General features: G+C 48.3%; 1 protein-coding gene across 1 annotated transcript in view; it reads left to right on the top strand.

Moving 5' to 3' along the window:
* The window catches only part of NRXN2 (neurexin 2), a 428,827-nt gene that overhangs the window by 348,892 nt on the left and 54,564 nt on the right, over positions 1-25,371 (top strand). Inside the window, exon 16 of the mRNA XM_070951426.1 lies at positions 18,852-19,023. Within this exon, the coding sequence (XP_070807527.1) occupies positions 18,852-19,023 (172 nt within the window). The remainder of the gene's footprint in view (positions 1-18,851; positions 19,024-25,371) is intronic.

The raw sequence follows: 25,371 nt of genomic DNA on the forward strand, positions 1-25,371 counted from the left end.
TTTTATTCAGACGTTCACAGATTCACACTTAATTATTAACAGAATTAACTGGGGTTGAACATTGCGTCCATCCATCAACGAACTTACAACCATTCCTTTAGTGTCCGTTTGAAGTTAACAAAGGCACTAAAAAAAAAATCCCATTTGATTATGACCATTTTTCACACTTAACGACCGCTGCAGCATTCCCCGTGGTCACGTGATCAAAATTTCAGGCGCTTGGGCAATGGGTTCACACGGGTTGCCATGTCCCGGGGGTCACGCAATCCCCTTTTGTGACGACCTGCCGAGCAAAATCAATGGGGAAAACGGATTCACTTAACAACCGTGTTCTAACTTTACAAACGGCAGCGATTCGCTTAACAACTGAAAGGTTTGGAGCCCCCCCCCCAAAAAAACCATCCCTTAACGAATGTCTCACTTAACAATAGAAATATTGGGCTAAATTGTGGTCATAAATCAAGAATTTCTTGTAATCCGGCTGTGCATCTTCTACAAAGCCCCCATGGGAACCCAGCAAGCGAACCCAGGTTAGTTTACAGATTACAGATTAACAGAGTTGGAAGGGACCTTGGAGCTCATCTAGTCCAACCCCCCCCCTCCATCCAAGCAGGAGACCGTATGTGAAGTTTCCGAAAGATGCCCTAATTAATTCATGAGCCATGAGCCGAACTTCAAAAGAAATACAGTCATTTATTAGGAGCACCATTGCGGCAATATTCGGATGCAGTTAGAACTAATCCCACGTAGATTTACTTTCTCCTATGACCCTGTCTCTCCCCTCCTCTCTGGCCATGTCATAAATCACATTCTCCAATTAACCACTTCGGGTGGCTGTGAAATCCAACACCCTCCTTCTGATTGCGGTCAGGAAGAATGTATGGAATGCACTTCAGTTAGGGAAATCAATCAGCTCTATCAGTTCTCTCTCCCTCCTGCTCATGGCAACTTGAAAGCTTTGCATGTTGACACGCTGCCTACAGCATTTCTGACAGATGGCAGTCCAGTCTCTTCTTGATAGCCTCCAGTGATGAAGCTCCCACAACTTCTGAAGGCAACTTCTGTTCCATGGGTTGATTGCTCTCACTGTCATGAAATTCCTCCTGATTTCTAGGTTGAATCTCTCCTTGGTCAGTTTCCATCCATTATTCCTTGTCTGGCCTTTGGGTTATTTGGAAAATAGCTTGACCCCCTTCCTCTTCTCTGGGGCAGCCCCTCAAATATTGGAAGATGCTCTCCTGGTCCTTCTCTTCACTAGACAAGTCGTGCCCAGTTCCTATAACAGTTCATCGTATGTTTTAGCCTCCAGGCCTTTGATCATGTTAGATAGATTCAGATTAACAGAATTGGAAGGGATTTTATAGGTCAGTGATGGCTAACCTTTTTGCCATCGCGTGGCAGGAAGTGGGGGGATGGGGGAGGTTTGCGCACGTGTGTGCCCACACCCATAATTCTATGCGCCCCACCCCACGCATGTGAGCATGAACCCTCCTCCCCCCCCCTCTCCTGGCATGCGATGGCCCGGTAGGCCCATTTTTCTTTCTCACCTGGCTCCAGATCCCCTCTATGCATCTGGGGAGGACAAAAACAACCTTCCAAAGGCCCGAAACAGCCCATTTCCCAACTTCCGGTTGGACAGGAAGTGACTTTTTTGCTGTCCCCAGCCTCCAGAGACTCCTAGCGCCAGAGCTGAGCTGGCGTGCCAGGAGACATGGCTCCAGGTGCCACCTGTGGCACGCGTGCCATAGGTTCGCCATCATGGTTATAGGTCATCTAGTCCAACCCCACTCCAAAGGTTAGGTTGGTTGTGTTGAAGGCAGCTTAGAAACAGAAGAGGGAAGCGTGGAGGAAATGGCAAACTAAAAAAGGCTTTTGGTCTCCTGCTCGGCCAAAACCTCAGCTTCCATTTTTCCCCCGGCGAGCATTAAAGCGACGAGACCCAAAGTGCTTGCGAGGCCTTGAGGAATATAGATGGCTGCACATAAATGGCCCTGCAGAAACGGCTGCCAAAGAGGCTTGGCAGCCTTTTAAGCAAAGCTACGAGATCTCTGGATGCAGAAGCATCTCGGAATGAGAAAGCGAGGGAGGGAAAAAAAAACAAATAAAAATTAAAAATAAAGCTATTTATTTTGGGAAGTTATTAAGGGAAAGCACTGCCTGGCATCTTGCAGCGGCCATTGCCAGAAAAAAAAATAAACCCCCTCAGCTGCCCGGAGCCCGTGGCTTTGACGGGACCGGAGCCATTTGGGGGTTTTATGGAACGCAGGTGATGCCCGCCAGGAAACAAAGCCGCCGTATCGTCAAAACAGGAAGCGGCCATTTTTCTGACTGGGTTGCTATTAGACGTTTCTTGGCACCCTCCGCCGCTGTGTTTTCTGGTATTTTCTTGGCATGAAGGCAGCCCTGTCAAAAAAAACAAAACAAAACAAAAAGGAGCCATTTTCCTGCCTCGCTGCCCTGATGTGGGGATGGCAGCCATTTTGCATGCCGCGTTTGAGAGGTTTCATTGGAGCTCCAAATGGCCACATCGCCAGAAAATGAAAGGCTGGAAGCAGCTCAGTCGATTTTTTAATTTTTTTTTTTTAAAAAGAAGTGCTTTTCAACTTATGTTTGGAGGATATTTTAGAAATCAGGCCGGGAAAGCACATCTGTACCGGGGTCCAATCAGTTTTCAAAGCAAAGACCACATGGTTATTTTTGTAAATTGAATCACGTCGGCGGGGCTGAAGCCATTGGCGGCCATCTTGGTTGCTAAGCCGCCATGTTGAATCCAATCAAATCAGGAATCTCTCATTTTAAGACGTGTTGGACTTCAACTCCCAGAATTCATAGCAATGGCCCTGTTGGGTAGGGAATTCTGGGAGTTGAAGTCCACAGGACTTAAAAGTAGAGATTTGTAATTGATCAGAAGCTGCCATCTCCATGCAATGGTTCCCAGCCAGGGCAAGTTTTAGAAGTGTGGCCTTCAATTCCCAGAATTCTTAGGAAATGCCTTATTGGCTAGGGAATTCTGGGAGTTGAAGTCCACAAGACTACTTTTTAGATCAGATGCTGCCATCTCCATGGCTCCCAGCCAGGGCAAGTTTGAGAAGTGTGGACTTCAACTCCCAGAATTCCCTAGCCAGGATTCTGGGAGTTGAAGTCCTTACTTCTCAAACTTGCCCTGGCTGGGAACCGTTGCATGGAGATGACTGTGGAATGCTGGGAGTTGAAGTCCACCCATCTTAAAGCCGCCAAGGTTGAGAAACATCGGGATAGAGAAATAACATATTTCTTTGTGCCCCCCCCCACTCCATCCCTGGGAGACTTTTGCAGCCCAAATCTGTAGCCCCGTTGGGGTTTCAGTCTTACTCGCTGGCTCCTGCAAGCATTTGCAAGATTTATGGTGAGACCGAGCTTCCATCCTTCTCCATCTTGGAGACTCGCTTTGCTTTCAGCCTCATCAATTCATTTTCTCCTCTCCTCCAATTCCCGTTCTTATTTTTTTTTATAATGTCCAGACAGAGTGAATGACATAAATCTCTCTCAAATGAACCAACCAGCCAGACCTACTCCTTAGGTATAGCTGTATTTTCATTGCTCTATAAAGAGCATGGCCGTAAAAAGAACGGGCCAGCTCTGAATTTTAGGTAGGGCATACTTCCGGCTGATGTGGGAGACTACATCTCCCATCATCCCCACCCCAATTGTGGGGAAGCTCTTTTTGGGTTCACACAGCAGCTGGGTTTGGGGTCTTGAATTCATCGATTCAAATTTATCATTGAGTTTGATGCAACTGAGGAAAATCGAGGGGCTGGATTTAATATGGGGTGCAAACTAACCAAACTGTTCTGACCTAGGCTTCCTTAGAAAGTATACAGCACAATCTTAGTCCTGGCAAACCTCTTTTATTCACACGGCTGTGAATTATTGTCATTCCCAGTCCGAAAGGCTTCTCAAACAGTCTTTCAGGGGAATGTTTATAAACACCCACCTTATCTCCCTTGGAATGCTGCCAGAGAACTAATTGCCAAATGCAGGGCAGGGCCAAACTTAGCACAGAGTCAAACAGAACTTTCCCAGAGCTTTTACCAACCAAATGAACGAATTGCTTCCTGCAAAAGCTCATATCCCGTTCGCTCCTCTTTTATGTCTTATGGGAGGGGCCAATCATCTCCAAGCCTTACTCCCAAGTCGACCCTGTTTCCTTAATTGTTCCTGTCTTCTGGCAGCTCTGCACATGCGCACACTGGGAACAGGCTCCCGCTGTTCTTCTGTCTCACTGATGTCAGGCTCCGGAGACTCCGGAGGCAGCAAAGAACTACCAGATGGCCTTGGCCCCCTCTCTGCCTCCGACTCAGAGCCCTCGTCCGAGCCTTCCCCAGACTCCAGGACTGGCCCGTGTTCCTCCCCAACCTCCTCACTGTCTGAATCTGCTGTCAGCTCTACTGGGCCATAACACAAACTTAGCATGTTGTGTGAATGCATCTTTGGGTGGTCTTCCCATCTTTTTAAATAGCACACATGCTTGCATGAACACCCCCATCGTCCCTCTCCCATCTTGACCTACTGTCCTTCCCTAAATGACCTGGATTTGGACTGCTGCCAGCAAAATCCCCCAAGGATGATAAAGTTGTTGAAAGACGTAGAAGGTTACAGGTAGCCCTCAGCTTACAACGGTTCATTAGTGACCATTCAAAGTTATAATGGCACTGAAAAAAGGGCCTTTATGATCCTTGTTTACACTTTGCAGCATTCCCATGGTCATGTGATAGCAATAGATATAGCGCTTAGACTTATATGAACCAGTTGTCCAGCGCCCAAATTTTGTTCACGTGATCACAGGGAGCAGAGGTGGTATTCAGCTGATTTGGACTAGTTCGAGCGAACCGGTAGCGGAAATTTTTAGTAATTTGGAGAACCGGCAAATACACCTCTGGCTGGCCCCGCCCCCAGCCATCCGCTCACCCCTCCCTCCCGCTCACCCTGCCCACACATCCTGCCCCGCCCTGCCCAGTCACTCCTCCTCTCGTCTCCCTGGCATAGCAGGGAGGCTATTATGGTCATAAGTGGGGAAAATGGTCACAAGTCCCTTTTTTCAGTGCCGTTGTCACTTTGAACCGTTCCTAAATGAACTGTTGTAAGCGGCCGCCTATTTTGTACAGTGTCGTGTTTGGGATGAGCGTGGGTGCTACGGGACAGGTAACCTGAAGCTGTTCGTTCCAGTCTACCAAGGATGGTATTTGAGTTTTTTCCTGTGGTAATTCCGGGATAGGCACAAAGTCCTGGCCCGACAGCATCTTGAATGGTGTAAACCCAGTACTATTGTGTATGGAATTATTATAAACCACCACTGTGAACGGTAGTAAATCTGCCCAGTTATCCCACTGGTAATTTATATAACACCTGAGGTATTGTTCTAATACCACGTTAGTCCTTTCTCAAGCCCCATTTGTCTGAGGATGGTGGGTGGAGTGTAGCCCTTGGGCGGAGCCTAGCAACCTCAGGAACTCCCTCCAGAAGTGGGAGGTGAACTGAACCCCTCTGTCGGAAATTATTCGTTCCGGCACACCGCATAACCTATAAACATGTTGAATGAACAGTTTAGCCAACATCTTTGCTGAGGGAATCTTGGAACAGGGTACAAAGTGCACCTGTTTGGAGAACAAGTCCATAATTGCCCAAAATGACTGTATTTCCACTACTTTCAGGTAGTTCAACAATAAAATCCATGGATATCTCCTTCCAAGGAGTCTGGCAATGTTCTGGAGTAACCCGGGCGGCTTCCCAAGTGGCCTCTTTGCCAAAGCACATAAAGGGCAGCTAGCAACGTATGTCTCGATGTCCTTCTTTAGAGAGGGCCACCAGAATTGTCGTTCTTCCTTGAGTTTTGAACGGAGGCACACCTGACAGTGGGTGTCTCTCCAAGGAATTAAATCAGGTGGATGCATGTATGTTGCCTTTGGAAGTCTGGGTCTCTGCTTGTTCTCCCCTTGTGTTGTTTGTGCATTTGTGTGTGTCTCTGAAGTATGGAATGGACTGCATTAGCAGATGCCGGCCCCATAGAGATGCATCGGAGTTGTTTTCTCTCTCCCACCCACCCCCGCAATACAGTCCATTTTCAAACTTAATTTTTCTTTTGCAAATTTAGTCCCTTTCTGTTTTGGAGACATGCGGACAGAACCCCGAGTTCCTTTACATCATATCTTTCAAACTTTCCCTTAGATTGGAAGCAATATATATATATTTTTTTAGAAAAAAAGAGTTAATATAGCTAATAAACAGTAACCCCATTTGACTAAAAGCTTCTTTTGGTTAGGGTTTTTTTAAAAAAAAAAATATTTCTGAAGCTCTTTGTTACAGTGTCAGCTTTGCAACCGGAGCAATTTCCCCTACACTTTAAAATAAAAATTAAATATTAAAAGTATTTTAATTCCCCCCCCCCCTTGCCAGAGAGAACTTGGCAGGTCAAAACAGCAATTGAATCCCATTTCTCATCTCTCATTGATTTATGCGCTTTCGGAAATGTGGACAATAGACCAACCACAAGGCTCGATATAAAAGATGATTGGATATTTTTCCCAGTTCCTTCAGAGCTTTTCCGTTGGAAGGTAAAAAGCTTACTTGGACACCGCCATTAAAGATGGGAACACCTAGCAAATTGCTTGCAACCTTGGCAGCGTAATCTGGAAAGATTGACAAATATTATAGAACGGAATAACAGACATGGAAGGGATCCTGGAGGACTTCTAGTCCAGCCCCTTGCTCAAGCAGGAAACCCAGGGGTGGGTTCTACTTACCTTTACTACTGGTTCGTAGTGGGGCTGCGCGCTCGTCTGCACATACGCAGAAGCGTTTTGGTGACGTCGGGGTCGGTGGGCGGAGCCTCCTGCCGGTTTTACTACCGGTTCTATAGAACCAGTGCAAACGGGGGGCAACCCACCACTGAGGAAACCCTATGTCAAGTTTCCGAAAGATGCCCTAATTAATTCATGAGCCACGATCCAAACTTCAAAGGAAATATATTCATTTATTAGGAGCACCATTCCGGCAATACTGGGATGCAGTTAGGACTGATCCCGCGTAGATTTACGTTCCCCTATGACCCTGTCTTTCCCCTCCTCTCTGGCCATGTCATAAATCACATTCTCCAATTACCCACTTTGGCTGGCTGTGAAACCTAACACCCTCCTTCTGATTGCGGTCAGGAAGAATGTATGGAATGCACTTCAGTTCTCCCTCCCTCCTGCTCATGGCAACTTGAAAGCTTTGCAAGTTGACACCCTATACCGTTTTAGACAAGTAGCTGTCCAGTCTCTTCTTAAAAACCTCCAGTGATGGAGGTAATTGTTCTCACTGTTAGGAAGTTTCTCCTTAATGCTTCTCTCCTTGATTAGTTTCCATCCATTGTTTCTTGTCCTGCCTTCAGGTGCTTTGGAAAATAATTTGACCCTCTCTTCTCGGTGGCAGCCCCTCAAATATTGGAATACCGCTACCATGTCCCCCTTTTTTTCTTTAGACTAGCCAAACCCAAATCCTGCAACTGTTCTTCATAAATTTTAGTCTCCAGGCCTTTAATCATCTTAATTGCTCTTAATTAAGGAGAAACTTCCTAACAGTGTGGACAATTAACCAGTGGAACAGCTTCCAACCTGAACAGTCACTTATCTGAAATAGTATAGGTCAATGATGGCTAACCTTTTTGCTGTCGTGTGCCAAAAGCAGGGGGGGGAGCATGGGGGAGTCATGTGCACACGTGCCCACACCCATAATTCAATGTGCCCCACCCCCACACACATGCATGCACGACCCTCCCTCCGCGCTTCCCCCACTTATGGCATGGTGGGCCTGGTAGGCCCATTTTTCACCCTCCCCAGGCACAAAAGGCTCTCTTGGAGCCTGGGGAGGGCGAAAACAGCCTTCCCCAACCCCCCGGAGGCCCTCTGGAGGCCGAAAACAGCTGGTTTCCCGACTTCCGGTGAGTCCTGTAGGCCCGAAAATCAGCTGTCCGGTGTGTGCATGTGCGCTGGAGCTGAGCTAGGGCAACGCTCGCGTGCCCACTGATTTGGCTCCGCGTGCCACCTGTGACACAGGTGCCATAGGTTCACCATCATGGGTATAGGTTCTCCTGCTTGAGCAGGGGGCTAGACTAGAAGACCTCCAAGGTCCCTTCCAGCTCAATTCTATATTCCATGTAGTGACCGTTCGAAGCTGCGACGACACTGAAAAAAGTCACTTTAGGACCCTTTTTCACACTTTTTTTTTTATTTTTTTAATTTGATTTATATGCCGCCCTTCTCCGAAGACTCAGGGCGGCTTACAATGTGCTCAGCAATAGCCTTCATCCTTTTGTATATTTATACAAAGTCAGCTTATTGCCCCCACAAACTGGGTCCTCAATTTACCTACCTTAGAAAGGATGGAAGGCTGAGTCAACCTTGAGCCTTGGCGGGATTCGATCTTACTCTAATTGGAGACAGCTGGTGTTAAATTACAATGCATTAGTCTGCTGAGCTATCCAGGCTCCCTTGCGATGGTCATAGCATCCCTTTGATCTCATGATCTAAATTCACAGACTTGGCCACTGACTTATATTTATGACGGCCGCAGGATCGCGGGGAGGGCCGGTGCTGTCACGTGATCCCCTTTTGCTACCTTCAGTCCGGACAAGCAAAGTCAGTGGGGAAGCCAGATTCATTTAACAACCTCGTTCCTCGCTTCATGACCGCCGCAATTCACTTAACAAGTAACGGCCAGGAAGATCGTAAAACGGAGTCAGCAAAACTCGCTTTGCAAATGTCTCGTTTAACGAGAGAAATTCTGGGCTCGATTGCGGTCATAAGTCGAGGGCTACCCGTAAATGGTTGTCCAGTGTCTTCTCTAACTGCGGGGGCAGCACCTGCAAACCGGGGGGGCCTCGGGCACTCTGCAACTTTCTCCTTGACCTGCAGAGGGCAGCGTTAATAAAGCCCATGCCTCCCAGGGCTGAAATAATGCAGGTTTTAATGCAATAATTACATGCATGGCTCTAATAAAGAACGCAAGCCCACAGCAAGCCGGCTGTTCCCACCTCGTGGCATTAATCACCGCTTAGCATAATAATCCTTTAATAATGCCCTGCACATACAGACACACAATCATAGAAACGCACACTCACACATCGTTCCCCCCCCACCCCCACTCCCTAGATGCCCGTCGCGTAGAGATTCTGCTTTGTTTTCCTCGGATTTGCCGCCGACAGCAGTTCTTGGGCCAAGGCTAAAGGCCCGATATTAAACGCGCCTCTTTTCCCGGGGCCAATCAAGACTACTCCAGCAGTTTTAAATGCCACCGAAAAAAAATGCTTGTCGCTGAGCCAAGCATTCTGTTGAAGCACAAAACATTGTGCGTTTTCTCTCCGCGGACCTTCGTTAGAACCTTATGGCCCCCTTTTTAGTATTCCGTGCGAAACGAGGGCTGTCATTCCTTGTTAAGGGAAATTCAAATCAATCAAAAGTACGGCTGGAAGGGACCTTGGTCCAACCCCTTGCTCAAGCAGGAGACCCTATACCCGGGATGGCGAAGCTATGGCACGCGTGCCAGAAGTGGCACACAGAGGCCTCCCTGTGGGCACGCGCACCATCACCAGCTGCTCTTCTGGTTTCCGTGTGCACATGCACACCGGCCAGCTGGTCTTTGCCGTGCCAGAGCGCCCAAAAATGGCCTGAAAACGGCCCAAAAAATGCCTGAAGAACAGGCTATTTTCCGAGCCATTTTTGGGCCATTTTCTGGGCTGTTTTTCTGGCCAAAAACAGCCTGAAAAACGGCCTGAAAACGGCCTGAAAAATGCCTGAAGAACAGGCTATATTCTGAGCCATTTTTGGGCCATTTTCTGGGCTGTTTTTCTGGCCAAAAACAGCCTGAAAAAACGGCCTGAAAACGGCCTGAAAAATGCCTGAGAGCAGGCCGTTTTCCGAGCTTTTTCTGGGCCTTTTTCTGGGCCTTTTTCTGGCCAAAAACAGCCTGAAAAATGGCCTGAAAACAGCCCGAAAAATGCCTGAAGAACACGCCGTTTTCCGAGCTTTTGGGGGGCCTTTTTCTGGGCCTTTTTCTGGGCAAAAACAGCCTGAAATACTGCCTGAAAACGGTCTGAAAAATGGCCCAAAACGGCCAAAAAAAACAGGCATGCACGTGCCGGCCTGATGGTCTTTGGGTTTCCGGTGCTCCGGCATTCTGGTGTGCGTACGCCAGTAGTGGGATTCAAATCCCGTCGCTACCAGTTCGCTTGTGGGTGCGTGCGTGCTTACGCATGTGCAGAGACGTCAGGGCGGGTGGGCAGAGCCTCCCACTGTCGCCGCTACCGGTTCGCCTGATCCAGGGTGAACTGGTAGCAACCCACCACTGGTGCACACACGCATGCACACGCATGCATGCACGTTCTGGTTTGGGCACTCGGTGCCGAAAAGATTCGCCATCACTACCCTGTACCGTTTCAGATAGTTGGCCGTTCAGTCTTTTCTTAAAAGCCTCCAGTAATGGAGCCCCCACAACTTCTGGTGGCAAGCTGTTCCACTGGTTAATTGTCCTCACTGTTAGGAAGTTTCTCCTTAATTCCAGGTTGAAATATATCAGACTGGACTACAACAAGTCCCAGTATTCCTATGGTGTTCCCTGAACCATGGTGCCCAGCAACCCTAGGCAGCAAAATCAATGATTTGCATACATTTATGTATGTATGTATGTATGTATGTATGTATGTATGTATGTATGTACCGTGTTTCCCTGAAAATAAGACCCCGTATTTTTTGAACCCTGAAATAAGCGCTTGGCCTTATTGCCATGTGCTCAAAAGCCCAATTGGGCTTATTATCAGGGGAATGTCTTATTTTGGGGGAAACAGGGTATCTAGGTATGATATATTTAGATAGACAGATTTATTTATTTATCAATTTATTTATTTACATATTTATTTAGAGCGTTACAGTCCCGGAGTCTTTTCCACCCGTTTTGTTAATTGAACTCATCATGAAATCTCATCTGAAAGAGAATGTCTTGTCAGGGAGAATAAATGAGAGGCTGAATCTTAACTTCCAGGAGTCGGGAAGTGGACTAAAAATTGAATTTACTGACGGGTGGGAAGAGCACTCTGCACGTGCTCGGCATCCTTGCCGCATCCTTGCCGCTTGCTTGGCATATGACGGTAGCTTAGAAGTAAAACAAATTTGGGTTAAAAATTTGCAGAACTGCCTAAGCACAGATTTACATCTGCAACAGAAAATTCGAAATGTCTTTTGCAGTCTGCCCCAGGAGAATAGCAAGGTGTGCATGGAAATGGGTGGGGGGGGGAGAGAGATGTCCGGCGTCTGGAGCCCCCTACCCGTCCCTGATCTGGCTACTTAGTCTTAGCCCCTCTGCCAAATGCTGGTTGTTACTTTAGGGTGACAGCTCCTTGAATTGTGAGCCTGGGTGCCGCAAACCCCATAACTCATCTCCAGCTCTTTGTAACTCCCGAAGCCCCATTGCTCACAAGGAAGAAGCGGCTTTGAGTTATGGACCAATGAAAAATATGGGTTCAAATTCTGGAGGATGCTGGGCAGGGGAGAAAACGCCCTGAGATATTAAGACACGACTGTGATTTGAACAGGAGCCAGCTCTCCACGCGAGGGGTTTTGTTTTGCATTCAAAAAGCGCCATCTTTGTAGTCCTCGACTTACAGCAGCTCATTTAGTGACCGAAGTTACAACGTCACTGGGGGGAAAAAAGGGACTTAGGATCATTTTTCACATTGACGACTGTCGCAGCATCCCCGTGATCACACGATCAAAATTCAGACACTTGGCCACTGGATCATATTTACGACGGTTACCGTGTCCCGGGCAGAGGTGGTATTTAGCCGGTTCGGAGCGGTTCGCCCGAACCGGTAGCAGAAATCCATCCTATTTAGGCACGTTTTGAAGCTGGGGGCATGTGTGGAAGGTGCACGAGAGAGCAAAGCACAGGCATGGGAGGCCGGGTGCAGGCACGGAAGGCAGGCACGGGTGTGAACTGGGCGTGCGCACACACAAAGTGAGCGCATGTGTGTGGGGCAAACCGGTAGTAACATAATGTGAAACCCACCACTGGTCCTGGGATCACGTAATCCTCTTTTGCCACCTTCCGTCAAGCAAAATCAATGGGGAAGCCACTTAACAACCGGGTTACTCGCTTTATCAACTGCAGGGATTCACTTAACAACCCTGGCAAGAAAAGTCCTAAAATGGGGAGGGGGTGGGGGGGTGGGAGGGGGCAAAACTCGCTTAACATCTCGCTCCACAACAGAAACGTTGAGCTCAATGGTGGTCGTAAGCCGAGGACTACCTGTATACTGGGCAAGTGCTGAAGCCAACTCTGCTTTAGCCAACGGAAAAGCCAAACCCAGCGAGACCTGTTCAGACCTGCTCCGTCGTTATACAACCCACCTCTGGCGCACAGGATATCGTCGCCCCCAGGGGTGGGTTCTAAAAATTTTTATTACCAGTTCTGTGGTCGTGGCTTATTTTGTGGGCATGGCTTGATGGTCATGTGACAATTATTTAGGATTTAGCAGAGGTACTGGTCTACCCATTTATTTTTGCAGGCACCGGTCTACTCATTTGTTTGCTTTTAACACTGATCAGCTGTAGGGCGGCCCTCTGAAGCCCCACGGCAAGAGTTTAAACAGTTTTTTTCCCTCTAGCCATCAGCTGGGATTCAGGAGGCAGCAATAGATTGGGGGTGGGGCCAAATAAAAGGTAAGAATAACGCGAGGGTGGGGGTGGGGGGCACGGGGGTAGAACCGGTTCGGTGACGTCATATCGTCACCGCTACCGGCTCAGGAGAACCGGGTCAAATTGGGAGGAACCCACCACTGGTCGCCCCCCCCCCTCCCACTACGCACCTCTGGCGAAGCCAGGGCTTGCTTGGACAAAATCTCCCCCCCCCCACTGATACCTCCAGCCTGGTGCACCCCAGCTGACTGCCAACTTCTACCCTCCAGCCAAAGGCATCAGCTTCCCAAGTGCCCCCTCCCCACTTGCCAAGCCCGTCAGCTGCAAGGCGGGATTAATTACCATTCTGCTGCAAATGAAATTAAGTTGGCGCAGTGTCGGTCAGCAGCTGCACCGGGATGTGGATTATAACGCAGAGCTGCTGCTGCAAGTGAAGTGGTGGAGGCCCCCACTCCTCCTCGCCCCCCCCCCCCCAGCCCCACCCCGAAGGACTGGGCAGGAACAGGAATCCTCTCCTGGATCTTGCCAGCTTCGCTAGGATATCTTGCCATTCTGGTCCGCCTCCAGCAGGAAAGAGCCTTTCTTAAAGAATGCCGTTCTAGATCCCTTGAGAACGGGAGAAGGCAGAGAGCCCCGGGCTGGCAGAGAAAGGGGGAATGTCCTGGAAGGGACCTTGGAGGTCTTCTAGTCCAGCCCCCTGCTCAAACAGGAGAATACTATACTATTGTAGATAAACGATTATCTAGACCAGTGATGGCTAACCTTTTTGCCATTGCGTGCCAGGAAGGAGGGGGCGGGGGAGGTTCACGCACGCGCGTGCCCACACCCATAATTCTATGCGCCCCGCCCTGCGCATATGCGCCCAATTCCCCCTCCCCCCTTGCTCCTGGCCAGTTTTTCTTTGTCACCTGGCTCCAGATCCTCTCTATGCATCTGGGGAGGGCAAAAACAGCCTTCCCCACCTACCCCCAGGCCCTCCGGAGGCCGAAAACAGCCTGTTTCCCTACTTCTGGTGGACCCAAAAGGCCTGAAAATCAGGTGGGCGGCACGCACATGCGCGCCAGAGCTGAGCTGGCGTGCCCATTGATATGGCTACGCGTGCCACCTGTGGCACGCGTGCCATAGGTTCGCCATCACGGATCTAGATCAAGGGTCAGCAACCCACAGCTCTGGAGCCGCATGTGGCTCTTTGGGCCCTCTGCTGTGGCTCCCTGTCATATCCTTTTGACACATTTAATTTAATTTAATTTAATTTAATTTATTGCATTTCTATGCCGCCCAACTCCCAAGGGACTCTGGGCGGCTTACAGCCAAAAATAATGCGAACAATGAACGTAGAAAAATTATTAAAAAACATTATAAAAACATTTTAAAACATTAAAAGCCCATGCACACCATTCATGGCCGGATCGCGCCAGATCACAAGAGCGAGATCAACGGCCCCAGGCCTGCCGGAAAAGCCAGGTCTTCACCGCTTTCCGGAAGGCCAATAGGGTGGGGATGGTCCGGACCTCAGGAGGTAACTGGTTCCAGAGAGCTGGGGCAGCCACAGAGAAGGCCTTCCCCCGCGGACCCGCCAGCCGGCATTGTTTAGCTGACGGGACCCGGAGGAGACCAACCCTGTGGGATTTTACCGGTCACTGGGAGCTATGCGGCAGAAGGCGGTCTCGAAGATAACCTGGCCCTGAGCCATGTAGGGCTTTAAAGGTAATAACCAACACCTTGAATTGTGCCCGGAGACCAATAGGGAGCCAGTGCAGCTCGCGGAGAATTGGTGTAATGTGGGTGCACCCACGACAGCTCGCGCAGCTGCATTCTGGACCAACTGTAGTCTCCGAGCACTCTTCAAGGGTAGCCCCCTGTAGAGCGCGTTGCAATAATCTAATATTTTTTTTTATTTATTTTTTTAATTTGATTTATATGCCGCCCTTCTCCGGAGACTCAGGGCGGCTTACAATGCGCTAAGCAATAGCCTTCATCCTTTTGTATATTTATACAAAGTCAGCTTATTGCCCCCACAAACTGGGTCCTCATTTTACCTACCTTAGAAAGGATGGAAGGCTGAGTCGACCTTGAGCCTTGGCGAGATTCGAACCTGCAGTAATTGCAGGCAGCTGGTCTTAATAACCAGCTTAATAACAGGATGCCTTAGACCACTGTACTACCAAGGCTCTTATAATAATCTAATAATTATTAGATAGGCCAAGCTAATAATAGCTAATAATCTCTCTCCCTCACCCTCCCTCCCTCTCTCCCTGTATCTCCTTATGTCTCTCTGTCTCTCTCCCTCTCTCTGTATCTCTCTGTCTCTGCCCTGGCCGCTTCTCCCATCCCCCCCCCGGTCGCCCTTACCTTCTCAAGCCAGACAAGGAATGACTGGGAGGGGAGGGCGAGGGGCGGGGTCAGCCAGTGGTGAGATCACCTGACAGGGAGCCACAGCAGAGGGCCCAAAGAGCCGCATGCGGCTCCGGAGCCACAGGTTGCTGACCCCTTGTCCTACAAGATCAAGGAGAGTCCGTCAATATTTGGAGCCCGTGCAGAAACAAGCCCGGCCTTCTTCGTTTTCGACTCGGGAGTCCCAGACCTTCGACCGCTTCCTGTATGCTCTGGCATTGTTGGTTAAAAACCCCGGAGAGCTTTCGAACCAGAGGTTTCATCCCGGCCCTTTTTTAAATGCCAGCCAAGAAATTTTTTTTTTTTTTTAAAAAACCCGTGTTTAAGAACAAGGGTTTAATCCTTTGAAATACGCCCCACGCGGGGAGATTCGGCCGTCCCTTTTTAATTGCCAGAGCTGCTTAGGGATGAGATCACGAGCTGAGCTTATCGGCCCTCTGCAGATTGCCAGTTGTCGTGTTGTGCTGGCGTGTGGGTGTGGTGGGGGGAGATCGGGAGCCCTAAGTTCACCTCCTCTACATGGAGAGGGGTGTCTTTGGGGAGGCAGAATCCTAGTTTCGCGCCAGTTGGCTTTGTTTCCGCGGTATCAGATGTCCCCTTTTCAAAGTATCCAAAGCTGGTTTATTTTTTTATCCTGGGCGAGACGAAATCCCAGTTATTCCCATTGCAACAGGCTGATTCAGACCAGTTTTCCCCCCATTTCCAGCTGCCAAAGAAGCTGTAAGCATGGACATTTCCATCTCAACGGGAAAGATAATTGTTTGGGAGGGGGAGACCCCCATTTTAAGCCCACCACTCCGCTCCCCAGCCATGAAATCCACAAATCTGAGCCATGGTCAGTTCAAGCGATATCGAGAAGACAGGGATGATATGTGGCTGATATCTAAGAGAAAAGAAAAGAGAGAACCTTGGTGGCGCAGCGGACTAAAGTGCTGTTAAGTAGCACTTAGCTGCCAGCTGCCTGCAATTAGTGGGAGTTCAAATCTCACCAGGCTCAAGGTTGACTCAGCCTTCCATCCTTCCGAGGTAGGTAAAATGAGGACCCGGTTTGTGGGGGCAATAAGCTGACTTTGTATATATATATATATATAAAAAAGAACACCGCTTAGGTGGGGCCGAAAGCCCTACTAAGCAGGTATATACAAAAGTATGAAGGCCATTGCTTAATGCATTGTAAGCCCTGAGTCTCCAGAGAAGGGCGGCATCTAAATTGAACCAATAAATAAATACTTAATACTTCTTCGGCTTCTTCGGCTTCGTGCAGAAGGGAAGTCTGACTGGTTTAACAGCACAACCTATTAAAAAGGTTAATTTTTTTTTATTTTCTTCCCATTTTCAGTTTTTAATATTCATTTAAAATTTTGTGGTTTTTTTTTTTCGCTTTAAGAATAAAGATTGTTTTGTTAGGGGAAAAAAAAATAAATATATTGTTCAGCGCTGGGAAAAATTGTCTTGTGACCGGTTTTCACACTTACGACCGTTTCACCATCCCCATGGTCACATGATCAAAATTCAGACACTTGGCAACTGGCACGTACTTAGGACTGTTGCAGTGCCCCGGGGTGTTAACAGTAACAGAGTCGGAAGGGACCTTGGAGGTCATCTAGTCCAACCCCCAGCTCAAGCGGGAGGCCTGTTCTAGGGATTCGAACTGCCGACCTTTCTGATCAACAAGCTCAGTGTCTTAGCCACTGAGCCACCTAGTCAGGTCACGTGATCACGATTTGCAACCTCCCCCAGCCGGCTTCCAACAAACAAAATCAATGAAGGTCGGGGGGGGGAGCCGGATTCGCTTAATGACCACATGATTCGTTTAACAACTGTAGTAATTCGCTTCACAACTGTGGCAAAAAGGTTGCAAAATGGGGCAGAACTCCTGGTTTAGCAACTTGCCTTGGTTAGCAAGGGGAATTTTGGGCTTAATTGTGGCCGTAAATCGAGGACTATCTGTAAAATTTTTAAAAAGCTGGACAGAGAGTTGGAGAAATCCGGATTCAACCCTATTTGTGGTGTGGAAATTCACAAAATAGACCAATTCTTGTCTCTTTCTCAGTCCAGTGTCCCTTTACAGGGTTGTTGTTGTGGAGTAGGCAATGGATACCCTGCTATAAGACACACACATACATATATATATCAGTGGTGAAATTAAAAAAAAATCTCTACCGCTTCTGTGGGCGTGGCTTGGTGGTGGTGGGGTCATGTGACTGGGTGGGCATGGCCAACTTTTTTTTAAAGCATTTTTTAACTAAAAAATTGCATTGCAGGCCAAAACCAATTTCATTGTATATATGATGTGCAATGACAATAAAGGCTCTACAACTATAAAACAACTAGACCTAAAGAGAGTTTCCCCCCCCCGTGCCATCACTCTGCTCAACAACTAATTCCCACAGCATGGTCTCACTTCTCATCTCTCCTACTCTTTTCTCCTATTGGTTTCTTAGGATTGATCAATTGTTCATAAATTAAACGTAGCTTTAATGAATTGTAACTATGATTTATGACCTCTGACCCCTGACTTGCTGTTTATATGTACACTGAGAGCTTTTGCACCGGAGACAAATTCCTTCTGTGTCCAGTCACACTTGGCCAATAAAGAATTCTAATTCTATGCTATGCTACGCTACTCTATATTCTATATTTTACTCTTCTCTTCTACTCTACTCTACTCCTGCTTTACTCTATATTTATTCTATATTTTATTTTTCTACTCTACTCTAGTCTACTTTACTCCACTCCTATTCTACTCTACTCTATATTTATTCTGTTCTGTTCTGTTCCGTGCCGTGCCGTGCCGTGCTATGCTATGCTACACTACATTACACTATACTATGCTACTCTACTCTACTCTACTCTACTCTACTCTACTCTACTCTACTCTACTCTATATTCTATATTTTACTCTTCTCTTCTACTTTACTCTACTCTATATTTATTCTATATTTTACTCTTCTCTTCTGCTATCCTCTACTTTACTCCTACACTACTCTATATTTATTCTATATTTTACTCTTCTCTTCTACTTTACTCTACTCTATATTTATTCTATATTTTACTCTTCTCTTCTGCTATCCTCTACTTTACTCCTACACTACTCTATATTTATTCTATATTTTACTCTTCTCTTCTACTTTACTCTACTCTATATTTATTCTATATTTTACTCTTCTCTTCTGCTATCCTCTACTTTACTCCTACACTACTCTATATTTATTCTATATTTTACTCTTCTCTTCTACTTTACTCTATATTTATTCTATATTTTACTCTTCTCTTCTGCTATCCTCTACCTTACTCTATATTTATTCTAAATTTTACTCTTTTCTTCTACTCTACTCCTACTTTACTCTATATTTATTCTATATTTTACTCTTCTACTCTACTCTAGTCTACTTTACTCTAGTCCTACTCTACTCTACGCTATATTTATTCTGTTCTGTTCTGTTCCGTTCCGTTCCATTCCATTCTATTCTATTCATACATCCTTGAGTTCTTGGAGAGGGAGCGGCTTCTAAAATTGAAAAAATTGGTATTCAGGTGATGACTGCTGGAGACCCTCACAAAGCTGATCGTAATATTACAGGATTCCTTTATTTTGTGGGGAATTTTTGCGAGAAACACCAGAATTTCTGCAATCCAGCTGGAGATTTCCCTGCTTTTCGAGACCCCCTGACCCAATTTCCTTTCTGCCTTCCTCTCTCTGCCTCTTCTTCCTCCTCCTCCTCCTCCTCCCCCCTCCCCCGCTCTCTGCAGGACCAGGGGACCGTGGGCGTCATTTTCAACGTGGGCACGGACGACATCACAATCGAGGAGAGCAATGCCATGGTGAACGATGGCAAGTACCACGTGGTCCGTTTCACCCGGAGCGGCGGCAACGCAACGCTGCAGGTGGACAACTGGCCCATCAACGAACGATACCCGGCAGGTAGGGGACCACGAAGCGGTGGCTGCCGTCACCCCCCTTCTCTCTTCCCCCACCCCCCCAAACAGCGGAGGTTGAAACCACCCGGCCCTCTCTTCCTTTCTGCCAGAAGCGGGGGAGGGGGGGGGAAGAAGGCAGTAGGGCACAGCGGCCAGCTGCCCTGGCATTCTTGGTAGCATCTCCTGTGCTTTTCCCGAAGCTCCGATTCTCACTCGCAGGTTGGGAGCCAAGGAAGGATGGGGGGCAATCGGAAGGAGGAAGGATGAATCGGAAGAAGAGCCCTAAGTGGGGTTTAGGAAGCTGTCTTTCAGTGGGGCAGAGGGATGGGGTCTTGAGCCAATCTTACCCAGGGGTGGGATTGAAAAAAATTAGCAACCGGTTCTCTGCCCAGTTGCTGGGTGGGCGTGGCCATGGGGGTGTGGCCTACTCGGCCTCCTGCACCATGGAGGGGGGTGTTTTTGCCCTCCCCAGGCTCCAGAGGCTTTTCTCAAGCCTCCAGCAGGGCAAAAACGGTCTCACCCAGGTTCCGGAGGCTGGAAACGGTCCCGTTTCCAGATTTCTGGAATTTCCGGAAGGCCCGTTTTTCACCCTTCCAGAGCCTCTGCGCAGGCCCTGATCAGCCCGAACTGATCCGAACCGGCTGAATCCCACCATCTTACCCCTTCTGAAGCATCTCCGGCAAGAAAAGTCTTTCTTTAAATGGTCCCACTTCTCTGGAGGTGCTGGAAATCGCACACAAAGCCTTTCTCTGCCCCACCTCCCTAGTTTCAATCTAGAAACCCCTCCCCCATCTGCGGGGGTCAGGAATTGTTTTTTTTAAATCCCCCCTCGCCCTTCCCATCAGTTCAACAAATAGCATCATTCAGGATTCGGTCTCGGGCCTGAATAGGGATGACGGTAGAAGAATAGTGGGCTCTGCTTTCCTTTCGGAGAACCTCGGCGTAGCCCACCGAGATGGACACGCACGTGGCTAAAAAGGGTGACATTTCCCCCCACCCCCTCTGCCCCAAAGTTACCCATCTCAGTCGGGCTTCTCGCTTGAAGTCACAGAACGGATTAGTTGGATGGGGTCTTAGAGGTCATCTAGTCCAACCCGCCACATCAACCTGGGTTTGTGGAAAGCCACTTTGAGGAGAAGTCATTCTGTTTTAAGACTGTTTCGATTTCTCTTCCGGTCAGGAAATCTTCTCGGCTTTCAGTTCCCATCTGCTGCTGCTGCTGCTTCTTGTACCCCTCGCAATGTCTGTCAACTTCTATCCGCCCCACCCAAGAAGCCCCCCTTCTGAGGCCCAAATCAGCTAGTTGCACATTTGCCCCATGTGGTGCAAAACCTTAACTCCGTGCAGAGAGTCTTCAGCTCAACAACTTAACAGTCCCTTAATTTAGTGTCCGTTCAAACTTACAACGGCACTGAAAAAGAGTGACTTATGACCGTTTTTCCCACTTGCGACCGTCGCGGCGTCCCCGTGGCCATATGATCAAAATTTGGACGCTTGGCAACTGACTCGTATTTATGACAGGGGCATCATCCTGACGTCATGTGATTCCCCTTCTAGCAAGTAAAGTCAATGGGGAAGCCAGATTCACTTAACAACCATGTTGCTAACTTAACAACTGGCTGTTTTATGTAATGGGTTTTTGCTTCAAGTCCATCTCACGGGCCCTCTGCAGCATTCTTTCTCAACCTTGTGAACTTTAAGATGGGCATACTTCAACTCCCAGAATTCCCCATTCAGGTGGACTTCAACTCCGAGCATTCCCCATTCGGGTGGACTTCAACTCCCAGAATTCCCCATCAACTCCCAGAATTCCGCATTCAGGTGGACTTCAACTCCCAGAATTCCCCATTCGGGTGGACTTCAGTTCCCAGAATTCCCCATTCAGGTGGACTTCAATTCCCAGAATTCCCCATTCAGGTGGACTTCAACTCCCAGAATTCCCCAATCGTGTGGACTTCAACTCCCAGAATTCCCCATTCAGGTGGACTTCAACTCCCAGAATTCCCCATCAACTCCTAGAATTCCCCATTCAGGTGGACTCAACTCCCAGAATTCCCCATTCGGGTGGACTTCAACTCCCAGAATTCCCCATCAACTCCCAGAATTCCCCATTCGGGTGGACTTCAACTCCTAGAATTCCCCATCAACTCCCAGAACTCCCCATTCAGGTGGACTTCAACTCTTAGAATTCCCCATTCGGGTGGACTCCAATTCCCAGAATTCCCCATTCAGGTGGACTTCAGCTCCTAGAATTTCCCATTTGGATGGACTTCAACTCCCAGAATTCCCCATTCAGGTGGACTTCAGCTCCCGGAATTCCCCATTCGGGTGGACTTCAATTCCCACAATTTCCCATTTGGATGGACTTCAACTCCCAGAATTCCCCATTCAGGTGGACTTCAATTCCCACAATTTCCCATTCAGGTGGATTTCAACTCCCAGAATTCCCCATTCGGGTGGACTTCAACTCCCAGAAATTTCCCTGGGCGTTGAAGTCTCCCATCTTAAAGTTCACAAGGTCAGGAAAAAGTGCCCTACAGATTCCTCCATTCGCTAAGAAAGGCCATCTTCTGTAGCTGAAATGAAAAGGCCCATATTCTCTTTTTTCCACCCCCCTTTTTCTCTAAGCGTTCCCCCTCTTCCCCCGTCGATGATGCGAGTCCTTGACATCCTTTCCGTCATGACATTTTCAAGAATTTTTTGCATCTCTTTTCAGCAGCAGCAGCAGCGTGACTCCCTGCGTATCGCGGTTCTTGTCTAGCTTATTCCTTGAAAAGGCTGGCCGTCATTAAAGTTCACGGCCCGCATTGGAGATGCACAGAGCTGGAAGGAGATAAGGCGAAAGCGAGGAAGGGGTCTGCAAGAAGAGAGATGTTCCCCCAGGGAAATATGGACAGGGAGAACTTTGTTCAGTCAAGAATGCCGGGGAGGAGAGAAATCTTCCATAAGATTACCGACCTCTGGCTTCTCTAGAGCAGGCAGTTCCTCCACCTCCTCGATGCTGAACATTAATCCTCCGTAGATCTTGGACAAACCGTTTCGCCGTGTCCATCTTCCCATCCTTCTGTTCAATTAAGCGTGCCTTGGGGGAAATCCTCTTCGGGCAGTGGGCCAGTTCCAACCTCCGCTGAATCAAGCCAGGTGACTCGAGAAGCTGGAAGGTGCCGGCACGAAATTGGAAGGTTGCCTTCTTCATTCCCTGGCAAGACATCCTGACTGGAAATCCCTTCTTTTCCGAATTCATTTTGGGGGGGTTTGAATCACACACCGTTGCCCTGACTTCTCCCTCTGCTCCCCGCCCCTCCGGAAACTTCAAAGCAGAGGGAGCAAATCTAAACTGAGATTATTGCTTGCAGGCAAGCAAGGCAGGGAGGGCTTCTCGGCAGCTGGGATTTGCCAGCTTTTCTCAGACACACGCACAAACACACACACACACACACACACATGTGTTACCTTCCAAGCGCCTCTGCCATCCAGCTCGCCTCGCTGTGAGTCAGTTTGATGCAGCCTTGTCTAATCCAGCTGCAGTGGTTTCAAGATGGGGGGCTGTGTAAAGATTTCAAATAAATAACCGGGATTTGTCCTCTCCACCCTGGCGCTCCTGCTCAGGTGGACATCCCAAAGGTGCGTTCTTGTTTTTTTTTCTTTGAAGACGTCTCGCTTCTCATCCAAGAAGCTTCTTCCATTCCAACCGAACGGTGGAAGATGGAAGGATTTATATTCCTTGCAGTCCTCTGGGCGTTAGTATCCTTTCTGAGAGCCCTTGAGGCCACTTGGAGGAAGCTTCTGGGAGGAGAAGCGAAACGTCTTCAAGCCAAACACGAAAAGTCCGGTTGCCTTTTGAAAGAAAGCTCCTTTGGGACAACCGCAACTTGGTTGATTGAGAATCCCCGTAGCCAGCTGGACAGATCCTCTGTCAGTCACATCCCAGAGCTGTCCACACAGGGAGCCTTGCAAGCCTCTTTCTGTCTCTGCCACGGCTTTTCATACAGTTGTGCAGATTTAAGAATTGTGGACTTCGACTCCCAGAATTCTGGAAGCCCACAGGTCTTAAAGTCGCCAAGGTTGGAGACCCACAATACAAATGTTTTAAATAAATAACCAGAATTTGCCATCTTCACCCTGGCGCTACTTGGCTAGGCAGATTCTCTCTCGGTCAATCCCAGAGCTGTCCAAGGTGCTGAACCATGCAGGATCCTTGGTTCTTTCTGCGCCCGGAGCAACTTCTCTCATAGTTGTGCAGATTTAAGATTAACAGATTAACAGAGTTGGAAGGGACCTTGTAGGTCATCTAGTCCAACCCCCCGCCCAAGCCGGAGACCCTACACCATTTCTGACAGATGGCAGTCCGGACTCTTCTTGAAAGCTTCCAATGATGAAGCTCCCACAACTTCCGGAGGCAACTTCTTCGACTCCAGGTCTTAAAGTTGGAGACCCCCCCCCCCCCCGATACAAAAGTTTTAAATAAATAACCAGAATTTGCCATTTCTACCCTGGCACTCAGGAAATCCTCCTCAGCTATATAGATCTGCTCTCTGTCATCCCAGAGCTGTCCAAGGTGCTGAACCATGCAGGAGCTGTAACTCTTTCTGCCTCCAGGGCAGCTTCTCTGGGAGTTGCAGAGATGTGCCCGTCGTAATGTGAATCCCTCCAGCTTCGGGTCAGGGCACATCATGGAAAGTTTATTCGTGTGGGTAATCTTCCTGCCTTGAAAGGAAGCCCTCTGTACTGCGGCTGGCTAAGCCGCAGTTGTGTCAGGAGCCCGCAGTCACGCTTCTTCTCAAAGTCTTGGTGCAGAATCCATCCATCAATCAAATAGAGCTGGAGGGGACCCTGGAGGCCTTCTAGTCTACCCCTCCTTCTCAAGCAGGAGATGCTGCACCATTTCAAACCGGTGGCTGTGTAGTCTTTTTCTTAAAAACCTCCAGCGATGCAGTGCCCACAACGTCCGAAGGCACATTATACATTATTTTGAACTTGAGCATTATTTCCCCCCGCCCCACATCCATGGAAGAAACGCTCTTTTTACCTAGCTGGAAAGCAGGTTGCTCAGCTGCCGTTCCTGCCGTTTACTTTGCCAGCCTTTCGTGTTTTTTTGCCAAAAGTTGGAGCCGCAGACATCCAGACATCCAGAAGCACACCTTGAAGATTGGCATCATGTCACCCAACAGAAGGGCATTGAGGTATCTGGCCAGGAGAGATTCTAGCCAGCTCTTCCAAACCCCTTTTTTTTTTTTTTTGGTCCAACTACAGCCAGGTGGATGTTTCTAAATACAGGTGAGATGGATAAAACTCTCCAGGACAGATCGGCTGGTCGCTCAAGCGCCTTTTTATGCGGCGCTTAAAACCCTGCTGGATTTAAAAATCCGTGGTCTCGGCCACCCCCGTGAACGATGCTAGAATGGAATTGTCGACATGGAAGGGTTCCGCGAGGCCATCAAGTCCAACCCCCTGCTTCCAGGCAAACTTGAAGCATCCCTGACAGAGAATGCTTGGTCTCGCCACCAAAGCAGGGGGTGGAACCTTCTCATTAGCTTAAGGATGGAGTCCGGAGACCAGCTTGCTCGGCACCATGGAGACGCCCCATCAAAATCGGCAGAAAGGAAGGCCGCTGAAACTGGCTTTTGGGGAGCGGGTTTGTGAGAACTCTCTCCAGATTATTGACGGCCTGAATGGCACGGACTCCTCCTCGCCTTTCTTTGGAAGACGCAAAGAGCCGTCGAGAATTTTTTCTTCCTTTTATTTCGAAAAATACAAAGTGCCGGACACAAAGACTTTCTGGTGCACAGCCCGATGATGGCAATGCTCTTCTTTGAAATCAGTTAATTAACACAGAAGGGACATTATTCTCGGGAGCTTTCTGACACTTTTTTTCCTCCCTCCCTCCCTCCCTCCCTCTCTCTCTCTCTCTCTCTCTCTCTCTATCTCTCTCTATCTCTCTATATCTCCTAAATTTTCCGTTGCCGTTAACATTAAGCCAGGAAGAACGACTTCCCTGTATTATTATAGCCGGCTTTGTTCGTTTTGTAAGAAAAAAGAAAAGCCGTTTATTTATCTGCCTTTAAAAATAAGCGTAAATCTGTTTCGGCCTGCCGTCTGGAGTGCAAAATCTTGGCAGCGACATCTTTTAAGATGCCCTAAAGAGACCAAAATGGAAGTGGGGAGGAATGCCGGAGAATGAGAAATGTTTAGTGAGAAATACTGCAGGGTCCAGAGGGGACGACGAGGATAAATAGACGGAGGGAGACAATTGGGGAGGGGGGGGGGAATTCAGAATCCCAATCCTAAAGGGGATTATAGGCCTCGCGTTCTGAAAAATAAAAATAATAAGAAACTGTGATGATTAATTACT

This window comes from Pituophis catenifer, unplaced genomic scaffold (genome assembly GCF_029215685.1).
Source record: "Pituophis catenifer annectens isolate HBS135680 unplaced genomic scaffold, rPitCat1.0.hap2 SCAF_10, whole genome shotgun sequence".
NCBI classification, from domain to species: domain Eukaryota; kingdom Metazoa; phylum Chordata; class Lepidosauria; order Squamata; family Colubridae; genus Pituophis; species Pituophis catenifer.